The sequence below is a fragment of the Talaromyces proteolyticus genome (assembly GCF_021365285.1).
Source record: "Talaromyces proteolyticus strain PMI_201 chromosome Unknown BGW36scaffold_4, whole genome shotgun sequence".
NCBI classification, from domain to species: domain Eukaryota; kingdom Fungi; phylum Ascomycota; class Eurotiomycetes; order Eurotiales; family Trichocomaceae; genus Talaromyces; species Talaromyces proteolyticus.
In genome coordinates this window covers 2,529,175-2,548,949 of record NW_025764280.1, presented here as the reverse complement: position 1 = coordinate 2,548,949, position 19,775 = coordinate 2,529,175, and the positions used below count along the sequence as shown (strand labels likewise).

General features: G+C 45.9%; 9 protein-coding genes across 9 annotated transcripts; 4 read left to right on the top strand and 5 right to left on the bottom strand.

The window, feature by feature from the left end:
• Positions 1-458: 458 nt before the first annotated feature.
• On the top strand, positions 459-2,281 carry BGW36DRAFT_375359 (uncharacterized protein). The gene has a single exon (XM_046215755.1). The coding sequence runs from the start codon at positions 543-545 to the stop codon at positions 2,130-2,132; it is 1,590 nt and encodes a 529-aa protein (XP_046074702.1). The 5' UTR covers positions 459-542; the 3' UTR covers positions 2,133-2,281.
• BGW36DRAFT_415850 (valyl-tRNA synthetase) lies at positions 2,272-6,413 on the bottom strand. Its single transcript, XM_046219331.1, has 10 exons — positions 6,357-6,413; positions 6,075-6,255; positions 5,550-6,004; positions 5,047-5,488; positions 4,862-4,996; positions 4,612-4,796; positions 4,226-4,563; positions 3,871-4,170; positions 3,453-3,809; positions 2,272-3,395 (listed from the first exon to the last, which is right to left on the bottom strand). Exons 2-10 carry the CDS (start codon positions 6,103-6,105, stop codon positions 2,438-2,440), a joined length of 3,201 nt encoding a protein of 1,066 aa, XP_046074701.1. The 5' UTR covers positions 6,106-6,255; positions 6,357-6,413; the 3' UTR covers positions 2,272-2,437.
• Positions 6,414-7,113: 700 nt separating this feature from the next.
• BGW36DRAFT_357627 (putative casein kinase) lies at positions 7,114-8,308 on the bottom strand (the record flags this gene model as incomplete). The annotated part of the gene is made up of 4 exons (XM_046213895.1): positions 7,114-7,209; positions 7,267-7,686; positions 7,744-8,150; positions 8,194-8,308. 4 exons carry the CDS (start codon positions 8,306-8,308, stop codon positions 7,114-7,116), a joined length of 1,038 nt encoding a protein of 345 aa, XP_046074700.1.
• A 484-nt stretch (positions 8,309-8,792) lies between these two features.
• Positions 8,793-9,749, top strand: BGW36DRAFT_291801 (putative ribonuclease P complex subunit Pop2; the record flags this gene model as incomplete). Its single annotated transcript, XM_046210873.1, has 2 exons — positions 8,793-8,868; positions 8,920-9,749. The coding sequence occupies 2 exons, from the start codon at positions 8,793-8,795 to the stop codon at positions 9,747-9,749; spliced, it is 906 nt and encodes a 301-aa protein (XP_046074699.1).
• Positions 9,750-9,973: 224 nt separating this feature from the next.
• BGW36DRAFT_425790 (uncharacterized protein) lies at positions 9,974-10,978 on the bottom strand (the record flags this gene model as incomplete). The annotated part of the gene is made up of 5 exons (XM_046220164.1): positions 9,974-10,428; positions 10,489-10,569; positions 10,617-10,720; positions 10,768-10,877; positions 10,925-10,978. The coding sequence occupies 5 exons, from the start codon at positions 10,976-10,978 to the stop codon at positions 9,974-9,976; spliced, it is 804 nt and encodes a 267-aa protein (XP_046074698.1).
• Positions 10,979-11,788: 810 nt separating this feature from the next.
• BGW36DRAFT_415847 (putative ribosome biogenesis protein) lies at positions 11,789-13,277 on the top strand. Its single transcript, XM_046219330.1, has 2 exons — positions 11,789-11,856; positions 12,012-13,277. Exons 1-2 carry the CDS (start codon positions 11,843-11,845, stop codon positions 13,072-13,074), a joined length of 1,077 nt encoding a protein of 358 aa, XP_046074697.1. The 5' UTR covers positions 11,789-11,842; the 3' UTR covers positions 13,075-13,277.
• A 245-nt stretch (positions 13,278-13,522) lies between these two features.
• On the bottom strand, positions 13,523-15,606 carry BGW36DRAFT_447883 (putative monooxygenase; the record flags this gene model as incomplete). Its single annotated transcript, XM_046221740.1, has 4 exons — positions 13,523-15,072; positions 15,126-15,251; positions 15,325-15,448; positions 15,523-15,606. 4 exons carry the CDS (start codon positions 15,604-15,606, stop codon positions 13,523-13,525), a joined length of 1,884 nt encoding a protein of 627 aa, XP_046074696.1.
• A 582-nt stretch (positions 15,607-16,188) lies between these two features.
• Positions 16,189-17,268, top strand: BGW36DRAFT_291214 (putative oxidoreductase; the record flags this gene model as incomplete). The annotated part of the gene is made up of 1 exon (XM_046210826.1): positions 16,189-17,268. The coding sequence occupies one exon, from the start codon at positions 16,189-16,191 to the stop codon at positions 17,266-17,268; it is 1,080 nt and encodes a 359-aa protein (XP_046074695.1).
• A 56-nt stretch (positions 17,269-17,324) lies between these two features.
• BGW36DRAFT_357621 (uncharacterized protein) lies at positions 17,325-19,285 on the bottom strand (the record flags this gene model as incomplete). The annotated part of the gene is made up of 4 exons (XM_046213894.1): positions 17,325-17,566; positions 17,627-17,779; positions 17,822-18,837; positions 18,891-19,285. 4 exons carry the CDS (start codon positions 19,283-19,285, stop codon positions 17,325-17,327), a joined length of 1,806 nt encoding a protein of 601 aa, XP_046074694.1.
• Between the last annotated feature and the right edge of the window lie 490 nt (positions 19,286-19,775).

Below are 19,775 nucleotides of genomic sequence, written 5' to 3'. Positions count from 1 at the left end.
TCTCCCTTTCCATCATCATCATTCTCTATTTCTAACTTATTTTTTGAACCATCATCTAATTTGTACATTTTTAATGGTATATTCTATTTGCAACGCAATAATGTTAGCTTGCATACTCTATTTTTATAAGCTGCTTCACAGTCATGGCCTACGATTAGTTTGATACATTGCTTAAACAATGACTCCTAAGTATCAGTTGACGTAGAACCCTTCCCTCCCAGCTGCTTCCCCTGGCGAAGATTCTGCCATATTGCCCGTCAGATGCGGGTTCACGGTGATCCCAAGTTGCTTTACAACGAAGGCATAATTCTTATATGGGTGTTTTATAACGTACTTGTAGAGCAGAAAATAGCGTACGTAGTGACTGCCCCACCGATTGCGTGGCCCGTGGGCGCCACAAGATAAGATCTTCCATCTTATCCCCCGTCTTTCCTGCTTTTTCTGCCTATTTTATTTTATTTTTCTTTATTCTTCTTCCTCGGTGTGTGACGAGAACGAGGCATGAATATCATAAACCAAGCGATTTCCAGATTATAGGAATCATGTTGTGGGTTGCGAACGTCCTCGCCAGCTTTGCCCTAATCAGCTGTGCCGCTTCAGCCATCAACACAAGCATCATCACATCAGAAGTCCACAATGCAAATCATATCTTTAACGCAATCCACTCATCGATGCGACAATGGGGCGCTGCTTGGTATCATAATGGAATGTCGTTCTTCCTGGCAACAGTTCCTGAAGGAACACAATTCTTCCATGGCTCATCTTCTGATGCTCGTGTAAACGATACCGAATGGTTGGCATTTGAGCCCGAACATGCTTTATTTTTTGCTTGGCCTCGTGGTCCTCGCCGTGGACCTGGTCCATCTCCTCCGGGACCCTTTCGGCCAAAGCTTTTGAAACGACAGCAAGAGGTGCTCCACGAGCGGCCCGAGGATGAGCGAGACAATCAAGAGGGAGAAGAAAAGTACGGCTATCTTCATATGTACTCCGCAGCCAAAGATCTGCGTCTGTTGTATATCGACGGTCTTTCAGCTGGAAAAACAGATATGGGCACGTTGGATTCACAAGATAGAATTCTCCTTCGGGATCAACTTAACGAAGGTAAGATGGCGCGGGCAGACGACGATGAGAAGAAAGGACCCGGAGGGCCCTTCGGCGAATCTGTGCGTGCTGAACTCGCATGTCGCATCGCCAAGGATGAATGGAATGACCGTATCGATGGATTTATACGAACTGAGTCCGGTTTCGAAATAATTCTGTGCGACTTCTCACGCGATGTCAATCTTCAACGAATCGCCGCTGTGTCTTCGCAGGAATTTATGGAGAGACATGATATTTATGAATATAAATCTATCAACGTTGCGCGGTTCGACGGAATTGGCGGTGAGCGCGTCAAAGTCAACTATGACAATTTCGTGACTGCATATACATACGCAAACCTCGATTTGTTCAATGAAAGTAGCGGCAGTGGTAGCAAGCCCCGACTCCAGCATTTATCGTCAGAGCAACTCGAGCCTATTCGATCAGACCTGAGTCAACTTGTCCTCGAGCATGACGTGGTCGAGTCATCTTTCAACTGGCAGTCCATCGCCGACATGGTCGTGCTGAAATACTCGGACTTTCTCAAATCACTTCTGGCGTCGAGTAAATTCGGTACCTTGGAAAGTCTCCAGAAACAAGTTTACAAGCCCTTACGACCATTCATTGACCCACTCCAGCGCAACGACACACTCGAAAATGAGCTATGTGCCTTGCAATTCATCCCCCACAGTATCAAAAAGAACACCAACGCTATCAATAGTCTAGCTGGGAAAGTCGTCTATGACGTTTCATATACAACCTGCTCGACGCTACATAGCATTCTCGAGGACGTTGATCTCGATGTTGCGGTTTCTCGTATTGATGCGTTGATCGAGTATCTTGGCTGGACGACGTGGAAGGAATGTTCGGAGAAATGCGGCTATAATGAAGCTTGCTACATCCCTATTTGGCCGCAAGGTACAGTGCAAGATAGGTTGAGTCCGCAGTGCAGGGATGAGCCGAATAATGAAGGCGAAAGGTATTGGGGTGGAGGGCCTGGAGGTCCAAGACCATCTCCTCTAACAGATCCGTTTTTGCATGGCGGGCTATGATGCGGATTTAAGTTTCTTTCCTCTCCTTTGCTATTTGCTGTATTTTGGTGGCAATTTATCATAATTGAGAAGTTTGGCGACTGTTTTGCGTGGTCTGTGGCCGTGTATATAGATATGTGCTGCTTTTACATTAGTAATATTGATATCCGAATTAATTCTTTCATATAAATATTTGATGAATTTTGATAAGCTTTGACACTATTTCCTTTCAATAGTAAACGAAGATTTAGGCTGTATCTAGGACTTGAAATTCTAGCACCAGACCCAACTATCTTTTATGTTCACCTCCGGTACATACTTCACACCTAAGCATCTAGACGCAACTTCTCCAACTCACGGATTTGTTCCTCAATCAAAAGAGCCTCACCCTCTGCATCCCGCAACCTCTTTTCTTCCAATTCGCGAACATCTGGCCTAGCCTTTTCGCGCCAGCCAGGAGTATTCATCGTCTTTTGTGCCTTGGAAATAACATCTTGAGCTTTTGCCAAACTAGCTCTGGCCTTTTCTTCCCGTTCAAGAGCGACCTGCTTGCTGACCTTCAGGTAAACAGCTGCGTCGGCGCCAATCGGGCTCACCACGCATCCCGACGGGCGAGTCTTGTTCTCCGGACCAAGGATGGAGATCTCACCGGCGTACTTTCCGCCAAGAGACTTGATGGACACGACTTCGTCGGAGACGGTCTTGTAGCTCGTGTCGTTGTAGCATGCGAGAACGAGGTCGGATTTCTCCTTGACTTCGTATTGCGTTAGGATGGAGCGGATGGATTTGGAAGTGTTCAGGACTAGCTCATAAGCATTCTCGGCCGCTGCATCATCGAAAGAAGCAGTGTACTCTGGGAAACGGGCTACCATGATAGACTCAGTCTTGTCGCCTTCGCGGCGTGGTAGGCGTTGCCAGAGGTCTTCGGTGATATAAGGCATGATGGGGTGTATCAAGAGTAGACCTCCCTCGAGGGCAGTATACAAAGTCTGTTTGGCCGACTCTTGGATCTCAGCAGGAGTATCGGCTTGAAGAAGCGACTTGGAGTTTTCAATAAAGACATCGCACAGTTGGGAATAGATGTATTGGTATGCTGTTGATGCGGAGATGGAGAATTCGCGAGTTTCGATGGCATTGTTGATTTCCTTGGCTGCTTCGTTGAATTTGTGCAAGATCCATCGCTCTGAGAGTGATTCATGCCCAGTCTTGGAAGGAGATGCCGAAGGCTTGAAGTCAGGACCCAATTTTCCGAGAACAAACTTGGTAGCCTGATAAATCTTGTTGCTGAAAATTATGTCCATTAGAAAGAAACATTCATAAATTAATACACAAGAGACTTACCAAAATCGTCGATATCCGAAAATAACGTTGACGTCGAAAGCAATGTCACCACCGCCCGTAGTATACGATACAAGCGCCATGCGCAAGGCATCAGCACCGCACTCTGGAATACCTTTGGGGAAGGCTTTCTTTTGGTATTTGGTGGCGACGCTAATTTCATTCTCAGCCAAGTTACCGAGCTTCAACTTCTCATGTAAAGCATCCAGAGTGATACCCTTCTGAACGTCGAGAGGATCGATAACGTTGCCAAGTGACTTGCTCATCTTGCGACCATCGCTGTCACGGATCAGAGAGTGACAGTAGACTTCCTTGAAAGGAACTTTGCCAGTCAGCTTGAGACTAAGCATGATCATTCTCCTGTGAAAAGTTAGTCATATCCAGTCATGAGAACACGCTGGAAAAATGTAGAGATTCATACGCGACCCAGAAGAAAAGAATGTCCCAGCCAGTTTCCAAAGTGCTGGTGGGGAAGAACTTTTGGAAATCAGGGTTCTCGGTGTTTGGCCAGCCTAGAGTCGCGAAAGGCCACAAACCAGAGGAGAACCATGTGTCGAGTACGTCCCCATCCCTCTTGAGGGTGAATTTCTGTCCTGGGAACTTTGCTGCTGCTCGTTCGCGAGCTTGTTCCTCTGTTCGCCCAACCACCCACGAGTTATTGTCTTCTTGATCCGCAGGTTTTCCTTCTAACTCGACAAGATAAGCGGGTGCTTGATGACCCCTATTCATCGGCAAATCAGCCAAACATTTTTTAAAAGGGGTTGAACCAAACATACCACCACAATTGACGGGAAATGCACCAATCCTGGATATTCCTCATCCAATGGAAGAAGTTCTTCTCAGCAGACTGAGGACTGATGGTAACTTCTTTGTTCTCAACAGCCTTCACTGCAGCTTGTGCGAGCTCGTCCATTTTCATCCACCATTGCGGCTTGAGCACAGGCTCAATAATATCCTTACTCTTCTCGCAACGTGGAATAACCATAGGGTTGTTCTCCCACTTCACATATAAGCCTTTCTCCTTAAGTTTTGCGATAACGGCATATCTCGCGTCAAAACGCTTGAGACCAGAAAATTCACCACAGTTATCCATAAGAGTGCCATTGTCATTCAACTAGTTTGTATTAGCTTTATTCAGATCAATATAAAAGATCACCCTCACAATTGAGACGAATTCAAGGCCATGTTGTTTTCCACGGGCATAATCGTTAAAGTCATGCGCGGGTGTAAGTTTGACTGCACCGGTACCAAAATCCATGGCGACAGATGAATCGGCTACAATTGGCAAGAGGCGGTCGACGAAAGGATGCTTGGCCTTCTTTCCGACCAAGTGCTGATATCTCTTATCTATCCCCATCGATGTTAGTTGAGAGAAAAGAGAGAGTAAAAACTGGCGGGTAAATGTCTCTCACCATCAGGATGTACGGCAATACCAGTATCGCCAAGCATTGTCTCAGGTCTGGTCGTTGCTATTTCGATGCGTTCAGCAAGGCCATCAACCTCATAGTAGAAATGGGTGAGGACACCAAATTCGACTTTCTTATCGTCTAATAACATTGTTAGTTCCCGCAACAAAAGCTTTCTTTTGAAAACATACAGCCTGGAACGTCGAGCAGAGTTCGGCCTTGAATATCCGTATTTATGACCTCCAAATTCGACAAAGATGTATTCAGGTTACAACACCAATTGACAAGTCGATTGGCACGGTAGATAGTGCCTTCTTCATGGAGGCGACAGAAATGCTCTGTCACTGCGGCCGAGAAATCGCTGTTCATGGTATAGGCCTCACGAGACCAATCTAGTGAGGCGGCCATTGCTTTCAACGAAGTAAGGATAGATCCCTGATATCTGTCTTTCCATTCCTTGGTCAATTCGACAAATGCGGAACGACCGAGATCATGGCGGGTTTGTTTCTTCTCCTTCCATAACATCTTCTCAACAACGCTTTGAGTCGAGATACCCGCATGGTCAACTCCGGGAATCCATAAAGTCGTCTTTCCCTTCATTCGGTAGAATCGCGTCATGGTGTCTTGAAGGGCCTAGAGAATCACAATTAATTTCCTCACATAAACCTTATCAAATAACCACTGATAAACCTACCACCATGAGAGCATGACCCATGTGGAGAGAACCGGTAACGTTGGGAGGAGGACAGGCCATAGTAAAGGCACCTGCCGGCTTGATATTCCCATTCTCGTCAAGTTGGGGTTGAAACAACCCTTTCCTCTCCCACCATTCATAACGACCCTGTTCAATTACTTTGGGCTCGTACGCATCGGTGGTTTTGTCAATGACCTTCTCCTTCTTCTCTGCCTTGGGCTGCGCAGGTTTGGCAGACGCCGCTTTTGCCTGCTTTTCAGCAAACTTCTTATTCTTTTCGGCCTTGCGTCTTTCCCGCTCTAGCTCCTTTTCAGTCTTTGGTTTTTTGCCAGGGGCCGCGGAGGTGTCCTGGCCTGGTTCGGATTGTCCATTTTTCGCAGCTTCTTGGATAGCGGATTTGGTTTCTTCGGATAACGGAGGAGGCGGTTGTGTTACAGGAGCAGTCTGCTCCCCGACTGATATAGTGCTATGTTAATATCGAATTGTCGCATGGATGAGGAGGGGAGTAGGCGGGGTTGTACTCACGAGGGTTTGCAGACCCAGAATTGGTAGCCATGAAGGAACGAAAAGTGGGAGAAACGGTTCTCCAAGGCGCCCGATGCGCCACAAGTCTCCGGATAAGTATTTTGACCGCCCGACGTAAAACGATGGGACTGAGACGGAGTGAAAGCACAGAGGAGCTTGGTTGGAGGGGAATTTTTTTATCCTGGGGATGACTCAGTGACTGGTTCGCAACTGCGGGGCCAATGGCGGCTGGCGGCATGGTGGAGACTGCCACCGCTCACGCCGTCAGGTATGTAGACTTACTCCTCAAGCTCGTTTATAGCATTGATGTGGTTGGGGGTTCTGTTTGGTGAGTTGCAGAAAGGCTTCGACGGTAAAATGACTACTGAGGGATTGTTGCTGGGTAAGGCCAAGCTATGGCAAGTCACGTGCTACTACAATATCCTATCGATATCGATAAAGAAATTGACTTTTCTGTTCCTTTGGAGGATATTAGGATTGGCCAAGTAGCATGAAATCAATACACAAATATATCATTTCTTCGCCTAGAAATGCACAAACTCACAGTACTCCACACAGAACTCACACACCCGTAAACAAGCATCAAAGTTGAGGTGACATATAGATGGATCAAAAAGGAACCACGGCCCTTAATACCGCGACATACCCCGTATGTGTATAGACTGGTTGGATGATTGACGTAGAACAGTAAAAGCCATAACCCTATTAGATCGCCAACGGCTGTCGCGTACAGAAGCTGGAGATTATTGATTTGTAGAGGATAAGTGACCGAATGTGACATTGAATGTATTATACCCGAAGCTGGTGCGGTCCACTGTCACCTCCACGAGTTGTTGGTATTCGTCTGGTATTGTGAATTTGCTTGAGGGTTACAAGCTAGGTTGAAAAGGTTGTTCGTAACATCCCCCAATATTGCGTTAAGTAGGAAAATCGTCGGTGTGGAAGTTTGATAGTCTTCCGAGATTGTACATGGCAGTATGCCTGCCCAGGAATAGCTGCCATGTTTGATTGAGAAATGACTTTGAGTTATTTAGAGTGTTTAGGATTGTGCTGCATTGTTATTCTGACCCGCCTGTGCTACACGGACAGGTTCAAAGTAGGGGTGGGCCATCGCCTCCACGGCAGTGAGACGTTCCTATCAAGGAAATTAGCAGGGAAGGAAGATAAGAGACTAAAATGAGAGTTTTCATACCGCATGATCATACTTGAGGAGTTTGTCCAGAAAGTCGATAGCTTCATTGGTGACAAACCGCTGGTTTTCAGCATTGACAAACGAATGCCATGGCTTTTTAGGATAGCGAGAGAGAACGTCGTCATACTGAGAGTCAAGCTCAATATCATATTTGTCAAGATACTCGAAAAGTTCCTCTGTGCCAAGTACTTTGGCTATCTTGACGAGCTGGTCAGAGTTACTTTGTCCATGGAAGAACGGCTCTTTGCGGAATATCATCGAGGCAAACATCGCGCCAAGCGACCACATATCAAGAGAGTAATCATACTCCTGGAAGTCCACAAGAAGCTCAGGTCCTTTGAAGTATCTTGACGCGACACGAACGTTGTATTCGGTGCCTTTGTGGTAGAATTCCGCAAGACCCCAATCAATAAGCCGTAGCTATAAGACAAATCATCAGAATTTGATGTTGAGTTTTATGGTTCGTAAGAAACTAACCTTGCGTTTCTCGTGATCGATCATGACATTATGAGGCTTCACGTCCCGATGCATAATACCCTTGCTATGACAAAAGTCAAGGGCTTTGAGAAGCTCGAAGATGTAGTAGCGCACATCATAGTCCACAAAGCGAGGGTAGAGAGTCCGGAAGTCGGTGTTGTTGACATACTCAAACACAAGACTTGGAGTTTTGCTTTGACTGTCCCGGACAACATCTAATAACGCGACAACATTCGGTCCGCCGGAGAGATTCTGAAGAATCTTGATTTCACGCTTGATCTTCTTCTTCTTTACCGGCTTCAGCACCTTGATAACGCATTTTTGATAGTTGACGATGTTGATTCCTTCAAAGACTTCAGAGTACTTTCCGCGGCCTTCGCATTCATTCCGATTAGTCTGATGTAGGGCTGGATGGGTAGTGGGAACTTCATCTGTAGTAGGCTAACTTACCGATCTTGCGGACGACCTCGTAGTTTTCCAAAGCACCCCAGGAAATGTTGACACTGTCGTAGTCCCAGTAGGACCGGGGCATGTGAGCGTTCACATCGGCGTAGATTCGAGCCATCGTGTGGTGTTGGTGAACAGGAGCTGCCCACAATGGTGGTGGCTGGCTAAATTGCGCAAAGCGGGGTAGACAAAAGTCAACGCGCGATTGACGATGGCAAGGAAGTTGAAGGAAACACAAGGACGGGCTATATTGATGTTGACATGAGCTTGAAAATCAGTAAGAATAACAGTGGACAAAACGACCGAGGCGACAGGTAATGCGCATGAATTGTGGGACTTGTGAAGCCTGAGCCTGGCGTGGTGATTGTCGCTGGTTCTGCTCCGGCCGCAGAGTTGTGACGAGAGCCGGTTCGCCGACCTGATTGGCCCGGAGGAAGGCGGTGACAGCACGGCCAATTATATATCGGGTAGAATTTCGACTCACGCATTATTTTGACAGCTCCAGCATTTTTGTTTCGATTTCATTTCTGACGTTTCTCTCGACTCATTTAACTGCGTCGCTGGATTGAGGACGACTGCTTCTTGCCCAGAAGCCGAGCAACATGTTCTATGACCTTAATGTGCCGTATTCTGCTGAGGATCCTGGGATACTGAATACTCTCGAATTCTTGGCCGAACGTGAGTATTGGAGCTATTCTCAATAACCATGTGAAGCTTATAACATTCTAGTGGGGTACACAACAGTAGCTCTGTCGCAAACAATATCAGGCAAGGTGCCTTCCAAACTTACTCCTCCGCAGCTTCCCTCGAACGCCCCGAAATCTCTCACGCTTTTGACCCGTCTCACCATCGTCCTCTCCGATCCAGCCGACACCCCCCGTTTAGCGAACATAATTCCGCTCTACTCTATTGTGGCAGTACGCCCAACAAACGAGAAAAGCCTTTTGAATGCTTGCACAAACATGGAGTGTGATCTGATATCGATTGATCTCTCTGTCCGATTTCCCTCCCACTTCAAGATCAACACTCTCAAGTCTGCATTCGACCGAGGCGTCAGATTCGAAATATGTTATAGCTCTGGGATAACTGGAGGTGGGCCTGAAGCCCGCAGAAACGTCATTGGAAATGCGCGAGCTCTCGTTAGAGCAACCCGAGAAGGTCGAGGTATAATAATATCAAGCGAGGCAAAGAGGGCGTTAGCAATACGTGCACCAATGGATATTGTCAACCTTGCCTGTCTCTGGGGGTTCTCCCAGGAACGAGGCAAAGAAGCCATCTGCGAGGAAGTTAGGAAAGTCGTTGCTCTATCGAGCTTGAAGCGAACTAGCTGGCGAGGCATCGTGGACATCGTGGATGGTGGACAGAAAAAAAACCAACCCCGAGATACCCCTGGGAAGCAGAATGAAAAGAAGGATATTCCGATAGTTGAAAAGAATGGGGAAAGTCTCAAACGGAAAGCTTCTCTGGGCTCAGTCCCTGAAAACGAGAAGCCTCTCTCCAAGCGCGAATTAAAGCGCCGGGCGAAAAAGGCTCGCCTCGAGGCAAACGCACCGTCATAACAAGAATTACTCACTGAACTGCAAGCTAGTTGATACGATCTATTTGATACGATGTACAGCATCTCCACTGAACCGTCTTGAAAGGCAAATGCATTAAAAAGATGGAATGTTGTACAAAAACTATTAACGGGCATACTTTGTGACTTGACAATAGCGCCCTATCTAGAACGAATATGGAGAACGCCAACGGTATATTTTATATTGCATACGCTATAATTCGCCTATTACCGACCCAACATGATCGTCACCGCAGAATGAAATGTCATAGTATTGAAATCCGGTGGCTGAGCTGCGGCCGCTGTTGTCGCAAGAGGGATTGTTGTCGTTGTCAATGTTGTTTTGGGTGCCGAGGCTGCAACGGCAGCTGGGTTCGTTTCTGGTGTGCTTGTTGTCACAGCCACAGATGTTTGCGTTTGGGGTTCCTGTTGAATCAACGTTAGACATATTACTGTCACAAGGGAAAAAAAAGCACGAGCACTTGCATTTGCGACTGCTGACGTCGGGACAGAGGTTGGGACAGAGGTTGGAACTGAGGTTGCAATGGGCGTTGATGTGGGAATTGAGGCAACTGCGACGCTACTCCCCTGGCCGTTGCCGTTTTCAACACCCGTTACAGTGTGTGCGATAGAGGTAGTCCCGGCAGCACTGACGGCTACCACGGTCGTCAGAGTCGTAAATTCTGCATGGTTGGTTAGCAGTTTTCGTACAATTCATGGGAGAGATTGTCGGCTAGTGGTACCAGGAGAGGTGGCTGGCGCAGCATTTGCCGAGTTTTGCACAGTTGCTTGAGCCGTTGCTTGTGTACTTGGAGTTGGTTTCACTGCTTTCTGGTCAGCTATAATCACCCCCAGAAGCGGCGAGACTTACATGCCGCCGAAGAGGCCGTTTTCCGGATTGCCTGCGACGAGGCTTGCACAATGTGTGAACTTGACTTTTTGGGGTTCAAAGGCTGGATGACTCCAACTGTCGCCCTATTATATGGTCAGCAACATTCATTTGGGAGTTTGGAGAAGATTACTGTGATCCTGCACTGGCATTGCTATTTCGCCTTCCGTCTCCCCCATGCTTACGGATACCTGCTGCCGATGGATCATGCCCCAATACATGGTGATGAGCTTCGACGATTTCCTGATACATCTTAGGATTTCCGCAGTCAGACTGGATGAATGTATTACCTGGAATCCGACAAGCAAGGCAACGATGCCTAGGAGAATACCCCTTAGGTGCATATTGTTTATTTTCTCGATTTGACTCTTCGCCGATCTCAAAGGATGTGGTATAGCCCAATATTTCACGCTTACTAGAAAAGAGGATTTGGAGTTCCACCTGGGGGCTTGTTCAACTTAATGGAATTGTGAAAGGGTTCATTGAGAAAGATGTCTTCTAGAGATAGACTATAGAGAAGAAAAAAAGAATAAGATCCGGGGCGGGTTTTCCTTTGGACGCCTAGGGGCTTCCTGTCTCCAATACTGTCACACTAATCTATTGAAGTCTAGTACCGTGTTTGCCTCAATATTACTTTAGATCTTGATTCCGAATTTGACAGTACTTCATCAGACGTCACAGAAAAGTTGAGACTAGCGTCGTGTGGGTAGAGGATGCCCTATTAGCTTGTATCCAAAATGAGAACTACAATTTTAGATTTTTCTGTTCTTGACAAATGTTACAGGTTGCTTGGCCGTAGTCTCAGGTTTGGCTGGGGGCTGATAATAACGACGTCTCTGGCGCAGGGGCTTTGGTTTCGGATAGCAAGTAGCGAAACGGTTGGAGTAGCGAGACGGTGGGAGTAGCGCCTAGTTTACAGATGAACGACATCGGGCGGGGTAATACCAACTTGTTCCGGCAAGTTATGAGAATGGTGAACAGCGAAAAGAGCCTCGCCCTGATGAAAACAATTAGATTATGAAAATACAAAAAGCTGACGAGGATGAGCTGGGCTGGTCTCAAGGTGGAGCTTATCGGTCCGAGATAAGGTTATCGATAAGGAATGCCAAGACAAATATTCTCGACTTTTTTTCCGCCTCCAAAAAAGCGAGACTGTCAGGAATTTCTTCAAACAGGAGTTTGGTATTTGTCACACAAGCAGAGTCAAGATGCTTCGAGAAGTGTAAGTGATATTCGTTCTGCCCGTTGTATTGTTTTGTTTGCAACCCGAATACCCTCCATCTAGCATATCATAGCGAATAGGACTATTACAGCGACTGTCGATTAGAGCTCGCTTTGCTGAATTACTGTTCCCATTGCTGACACATTGCTTAACAGGAAACCCAAGAATCCGCGCACAGCGCGTATTCTTAAGAAGAAAGAACCAAAATTAATCGAACCCACCAAACGCACACTGCTCCTGCACGGCACAAAATGTCCGGTTCCACTGAACACTCTGCTCAAGACATTTCATGGACTAACGAACCCCAATTCGGTTCTCTTCCATAAAAAAAACGATAATATCCGCCCATTCGAAAACACTGATAGCATTGAATTCTTGGCCGGTAAGAATGAATGCGGTATCGTGGTTTATGGAAGTAGCAACAAGAAGCGACCCAATTGCATCACACTGGCTCGGATTTACAATGCGAAGGTTTTGGAAATGTTCGAGTTGCTGTTACTACCTGGGTCCGATGGAGATGCCATTCCAGCGCCCAATGCGTTGAAATTTGAGATGGGGATTGGGATGAAGCCAATGGTGCTGTTTGCTGGTAGTATATGGGAGGATAACGCATCCGGGACCTATGCAATGATCAAAAGCGTCTTCTTAGACATATTCAAGGGCGAGGAGACTGATAAGATTGACGTTGAAGGACTCCAATTTCTGATGATGGTTGCCGCTGAGGAGCCTGCCGAGCCTGGTTTATCGCCTATTGTTCATCTGCGATGGTATAAAACTCGTACGAAACGCAGTGGACACAAACTTCCTCGGGTTGAGTTGGAGGAAATAGGACCTAAATTTGACTTCAAGGTCGGCCGCGTTCGCGAGGCTGATCCTAACCTGATGAAGGAAGCCATGAAACAAGGCAAACGGCCCAACGAAGAACCCAGGACGAAGAAGAATATCTCCATGGACATAATTGGTGATAAGGTTGGTCGTGTGCATCTTGGAAAGCAGGATCTCGCCAACATGCAAACACGGAAGATGAAGGGTCTCAAGAGGAGAGCTGGCGTTGATACGGATTCGGAAAACGATGATGAACCTTCTAACTACGGGTCTGATGTGAGCGAGGAAATTGATTTCATCGACGAGGACGCGCCATCGGATGTGGATATGATGGATGTTGATGAGGGTGCTGGTGCAGGAAAGGGGCGTAATAAAAAGCCAAAGTTGGCGTAGTCTATTAAGTTCCTGTGCTCTGCGTGCTTAATGATCACATTGTATGGTGTTGGATGGGTTTGTATTTCGTATACATATCAAATATTTATTTTCTAACCAATCGATTGATTTGAAACTAACCGGTCATTGCTAATGGGTGAGCATTATTCATATGTAGTTCTGTATCGTGCCTATCAATTGATATTCTTAACTGTGACTTATATATCTAACATCGAGGCTTAATATCTGATTTTGAGACTTTAATCGCCATCTGATTACGATGTCTACTAAATTGTCCTAGCCACGGTTAAAATTCTTGTTTACAAAGACAAATAATTCATTATTTAAGACAATTATATTGGCTTTATATCTAAAGTACACCACTTCTATGCGCTTTCCAGCTCCGGTGAGCCTCTTATGATATCCTGATTTGCCAAGTTCTCAAAGGAATTTGAGAAACCTGGCAACTTTAAGCACTGACATAAGCATTTAGATTATCCAAGCAGTCTTGTAGTTGTTGAAGATCCTTTGCCACCGAAAAGACAATACTATCTTGCCTGATAATGACGTATTTTGAAATCGCCCCTCCAAGACGATTCTGAAAGGTTTGAGGATTGTATCCTGGCCGTAGAACTGAGCCCATTGTGAGTTCAGAAGGAATTGGAGACCATGAGATAGAAGGAGCTTTGTCTGCAATTAGTGAGCTTTCCTTATTATGAATGTACTTGGGATAGAAGTGGATGACTGATTGCTTGGATAGGATCAATGGGTGTAATGGACCACCCTCCAGCAATCTATTTAATTGCGAGTTTTCCTGGGGCGTAATTCTGTCACACACAAGTAGCGTGAGAGCTGTAGGCACAGAATGGATAATATGGTCTGATAATAACATTTTTCTTCGCGTAGGAGATTTTGAGGATCCATCGGCTGCGATTTCAGCAACGCCATATATCTGAGCAAGTTTTTTGCCCCCCGCATATTGTCTCAGATAAAACCCATCTTTCGCAAATTGGTAGCCCAAAGTCTCGCCTCGAGACATTGGGGATGGAAGATTGTAGAATATCGGCGACGTGAACAGATACACCAGCATTGGTGCAATAGACGAAAAAAACCAGCCTGCAGTTCCATTGCATAACTTCCCACTCATCATTGTTTGTTTCATCGACAGCTTGACCCCCATACGCCTCTCTTCTGCCCATAAAGACAAAAGGTTGTTACTCAAAGTCTTCGAAGGGGCAGGCTCTTTTATACCTGCCAGAATTGCAATCCTCCATGCAAGGCCTTCCGCATCTCGAATTCCACACGCAATACCCTGTCCTCCAAACGGAGGGAACACATGGGCGGCATCGCCGATCAGCACTGTGTGATTATCAAACCATTTGTTCACAACTTTATGGGTGAAGCGAAATGGGCGACATCTTAAAACCTCAATACAGTCTATCGGATACGTGATTTCGCTTCCAAACTGCCGCCCAGAGCTATCTTCCGATCGAGTAATCATTGGCGTCAGATGATCCCAGAGCAGTTCCTCCGCATTCATTGAATCATTCCACTCTGGCTCTGCAAATTCGTGCCTCCAAAGTCGGTCCTCATGTGGTCCAAATCTTCCACAGGCAGTTGCTTTTCCAGGCGGCGAACAGAAATGCCACCCTTGTGGCCAGAACACATCATAAACCTGCTGCGGCGTAAAACCAAGTTTCCAGAGACCCAAGTCAGGATGCGTCTCAGGTGTAGGTAGAGAAATATGCAGATTTGCCGCCACCCAGGTCCCATCGTAACGGAATATTCCATCCTCTTGCTTTATACCTGCTTTCGGTTCAAGGAACTTTTTGCGCACGACGCCTCGCTTGCCGTCAGCACCAATGAGCCATTGCGTTTTGATTTTCTTTTTGATATTGTTATCCAAATCGAGGTAGGTTATGATCATGTAGTCATCATTTTCTTCTCGGTCCACGACTTCACAGCCTGGCCGGAGAGTGCAGAACGGAGACTTTTGAACGGCATCCCTAAGCGCGCGCTCTTTTAACGATTAGTTCACAATGTTGATTTGTGTCTATTGACTATTTGCGTACCGAGTTTTGGCTGACTCTGTAAGATACCACCTGGGATGGTATGTCCCATCCAATCATGCGCAATCGGGATGGTCAAAAACGGCGGTGCCTTGAATGAGCTTGGGTGGTAATATATCGCGTCCAATTCTTGAACATTTCCACCATTAGCTATTTTCTTCAAAAATGCTCTATATTAAGTAGAAAATATGAAGAAACAAACCATGTCCAATCGATGGCATTGCATCTCCCAACCCAAGTTTCCATAAAACACGCAAGGCGTCTCCGGCAAGATAGACGCCTCTCGGATCATCGGTTATGTCACTTTCTTTTTCTAGGATGATACACTGAATTCCCGTTAGCTTAATATTCTCTAATTATGCACGTGATGTAGTTGGAACTTCATTTTATGTGAACATACCGGTATCTTGAATTTGGCAAGGCATAATCCAAACACGAGCCCTGAAGGCCCTGCGCCGACAACGACAACTGGGGCTGACTCCATTGAAATGCGTCGAATATTTTGAACTGGTATTTAACGTTACTATGGCGTGGAAGGAGGAATAATAGTGCCGTGGTCTGTCGTTACAAAGCACTCTGGTTCGGTCTCTGTGGATGATGATATCTTGGAGTATCGGATGGCGCCAGTGCCAGTGGTGCCTCCTTCAAATCCGTAAAAGTGCTTCTAATACTGCCCTCTTAGAAGTTCGTTTGAATTTATCTTGTATACAATCACTATAGATTGTATTTACATTGGAAAGCTACATATAAACCATGTAACCAGGACTATCGGGGAAAACCGACAGGAGCTACATTATGACGTGAGAAGCCTATGGAAATAAATTAATTCAATTACATAATACATTCTATTGACATATTTACTCCGTTCCGAGGGTGTTCTATGTTTCATTTGGTTGGGAACTAGGATGATTGTTGAGGTTAGGGTTGCTCCGCGGAACATCTTCGAAAATCATCCTTGGACGGTTGGCAAGTCTTCCTAAACACACCACCTTGATTTAGAATAAATAATAATGAACAGATCTAGATATTGATAATTAATTCTAGTTGTAAATGACTACTAACAATAATGTCTTTCATCGTCGACGTCGTCGCCCGCCTTCCTCGCTCGGTGCAAGAATGGATTGTCGCTCCCATTGCAATCCCAGATGTGCATAATCACCACTCAAAAGTCCAGCTGTCTCGACTCGGACACGTGTATTTTGAGCATGCCAATTTAAAAACATTTGAAAAATTCGCGGCCGATTTCGGATTTGTGGAAGAAAAGCGACACGGGAACACTATTTATTACCGGGGCTATGGCAGGGATCCCTATGTCTACGTCGCGTCGCAGAGTCAAAATCGCCGGTCAAGATTCCTCGGGGCGGCGTTCGTTGCGCGAGACGAGGAGAATTTCGAGAAAGCGAGTAGACTTGAAGGTGCTATCACCAAAAATCTCAGCGATGCGCCTGGTGGGGGGCAACTCGTTACGATCCCACGTCCCAATGGGACTTTCATGCATGTCGTCTACGGTCAAAAGGAGCGAGATGTAGATGCATCTCAAGAACCGCCGTCGAAAATAATCGAGTCATATGGTCCGTTGAATGAGCCGTTCAAGAAAGGCAGACTCGGCACATTCCAACGGTTCAAACCGGCCCCAGCTCTCGTCCACAAACTAGGGCATCTCGGATACGTGTGCTGCGAGTTCGAAGAAGAACTTGACTTTTATACTTCTAATTTCAACTTTGTTCATTCAGACATATTGCGACATGATAAATTTGAATGGGTTGATTTCATGACGTTCATGCATCTCGACTTGGGCGAAGAGTATTCTGACCACCATTGCTTTTTCCTAGGAAGAGCACCGCCGGGAACATCAAAGACGTACCTTCACCATGCTTCATTCGAAGTGGCTGATTTTGATACTCAACTGATGGGTCATCGGTGGCTGGAGGATCAGAAATGGACACCTGTTTGGGGTGTTGGCAGACATATTCTAGGGAGTCAAATATTTGACTACTGGCTAGATTCGAGCGGGTTCAAAGTTGAGCATTATGCGGATGGAGACCTTGTCAATAACGATTATAAGAATAGGCGCAGTGTAGGAGGGCCGTTGGCTATATGGGGACCAGAAATCCCGAGTGACTTTGCAGCAAATAAGGCTGGTTGATGTTTCATTATCTCTGTATATATACAACTTGGGGGAATTTATAAGTCGTATACCATCTAAATTATAAGTTGAAGGTCGTCAATGTCAAAACTCGGTGAGAGCAAGTTCAATGACGTTAAGCTTTGTTCTCCAAAAGGGTTGAGAGGTGGTGGTGTAGAGCCTGCGCCTAGATGGTCTTGTTGCATGAGTGGATGCGATGCGTTCAGTTGAAATGGAACGTTAATTGATCGCAATATCTGCGAAATCTGCTTTGATCCAAAAGAGCCAGGGTATTGAACCTTAAACTTTTGAAACCACACTATAAAAATTAGTCAGAGGGCGGGAAATTTGACAAGTTGGAAGATAGAAATAAACCTACTCTTGAGGACTCTAGGCTGACAGCACAATGGTTCAAAGTGGTCCAGGAATAGTGTCAGAATGTCACTCGCTCTGCCCATTCTCTCTCGTACCTCGACGTCATTTTCAAAGCCGTATTTACCAAGTAGCCAAATAACAACTAGCGAAGCAAACACTATATAGCATAGAGCAGGGTCTGTATTAGAAGAAAACGAACCGTCCCACTCTTTGAGAACAGATACAATATCGTCACATGGCTCGAGGGTTTGCCGCCAAGCAAGAAGCCACGCATCCTCATCTTTATGCGGATATGGAGGAATAGATAGCATAAGCAAAGCCGCATGAATATGAAGTATGCAAACCAATCGCTCATGATGCCTTTCTTTTGTTTCGTTGATGATCACATCACGCGTGGGCTTCATATAACGTAACGGCATTGCCAGCCGCACAGCTGATATATGGCCCTTGAGAGACTCTATTCGGCGGAATAAATCTTCTGATGGATTTTGCTTGCGTAGGAGTGATAGTTTAGCAGCCATTCGCAGGATCGTAGTTGTAATTAAATGGATATTGGCGTTCAACTCATTCCCATTGGCAACAATCGTCTGCATGGTCTTCCATAATTGATCTGGTTCAGATGCTAGAAAAGCTCTTTCTGACTTCTCCAAGCCTTCATCGCTGGTACTTTCAGACTCTTGACCTATCAGCGCGGTATGGACACCATCCAGTTCAATTAAAAAGGGTGTTGAAGCCATGATATTCGAATATGAATCCAGAGTATAAATGAACCACCACGCGCGTCGCCATTCTTCAATATCTTCAGCGATTGTGTGTGGAAATTGATATATTGCACATGTGTCGGGATTTTCAATTTGGTTTAGCCCCTGTCGATATGCATGCCGCGTCAGCTGCCCGACTTTCATCCAACTCTGAAGTCCGGGTCTTTGATGGAAATCGAAAAAGGCAAGCATACAGGCTTGCCTAAAGACATCGAGAGTCAGGAAGCCACTGGAAGTCTCAATGGCATAAGAGCATGAGTTCCTCAATTTGTCTAGTAGATCTTCGAGATTAATATGGTCAGTCGTGGTGCGTGGCCTCAATGTCAGTAAAGTTATAACTAGGATGGTGTTTATTAGACTCCTGTCCAGGAGCCCATTATGATACTTAGCCAAGAATTTGTTTTTCTGAAAGAGAAAGCCGGATGGATGGAAATAGGCAAAGAAATTATTCAATCTGTATTTAGTAAGTCCCAAACTGCATTTAAAAAGGAAATAAATTTAACTTACAAATCCAACTCTTCTGTCGGAGTAAATGGCAACTCGTGCGATCCACTCTCAGTGCCAGATGTATTTAGTAGCTGGGTTCCCCTCATCGAATGCGTGTTAGAAAAGTTTAGTCCCAGAAACGTTTCTGTATCGGGAAATCCGCTCTCTGACGGAAAATAAATATTCGTAGCCGCAGAGTTGACGTCATGGCCAGGAAAGATGCTCGAGTTTAATTCCTCCATCAGCTGAGTAGGATCTGTGGGTATGTCTGTCCCTGTCTGGGGAGAACGTCGTTTTCGACGAACTCCTTTCGGAGGACCAGGCTTACGACGTTTTGACGAGTAGATGCAAGCGATCCCAGCTTCCTGGCATCTTGAACACGTCGGACGTTGCTGATTACCTTTGAACAAGAACATCAATTAGGAGTTGATTGGTGCAGGTATTGACTCAGATGTCATACATTTAACTTTTCTCCTGCTTATAAGTTAGTCGGCTGATACAAACTACCAAAAGAAGATTTGGGTTTGTATGGTGGAAGAACTGACTGGACACAGCGGTCACAAACACGGTCACAAACACGGTCACTCTGGTGCTCGTCTTTTGTGGAATTCATCACACCGCTGGACTTCCGTTTGACTTATTTCGGTAGCGCATCAAGTCCAAAGAATAAAGTAGGATAAAGAGTACCAGATCTCGGACTTGATCCAATCTGACATTATTGTTACAGTGTATACTCTCTACTTCTGATGAGTATGGTTGCGTAGGAGAAATTGAAGGTTACGCATCACGTGCCCCAACAGTGCGGGGACCCCACAGCAAAGAGACATCAGCCAATCATCGATCTGCAGACTCAATTACTTGCTATTCAAAAAGCTGTATACAGGATGAGATATGCTCTAGAGCATC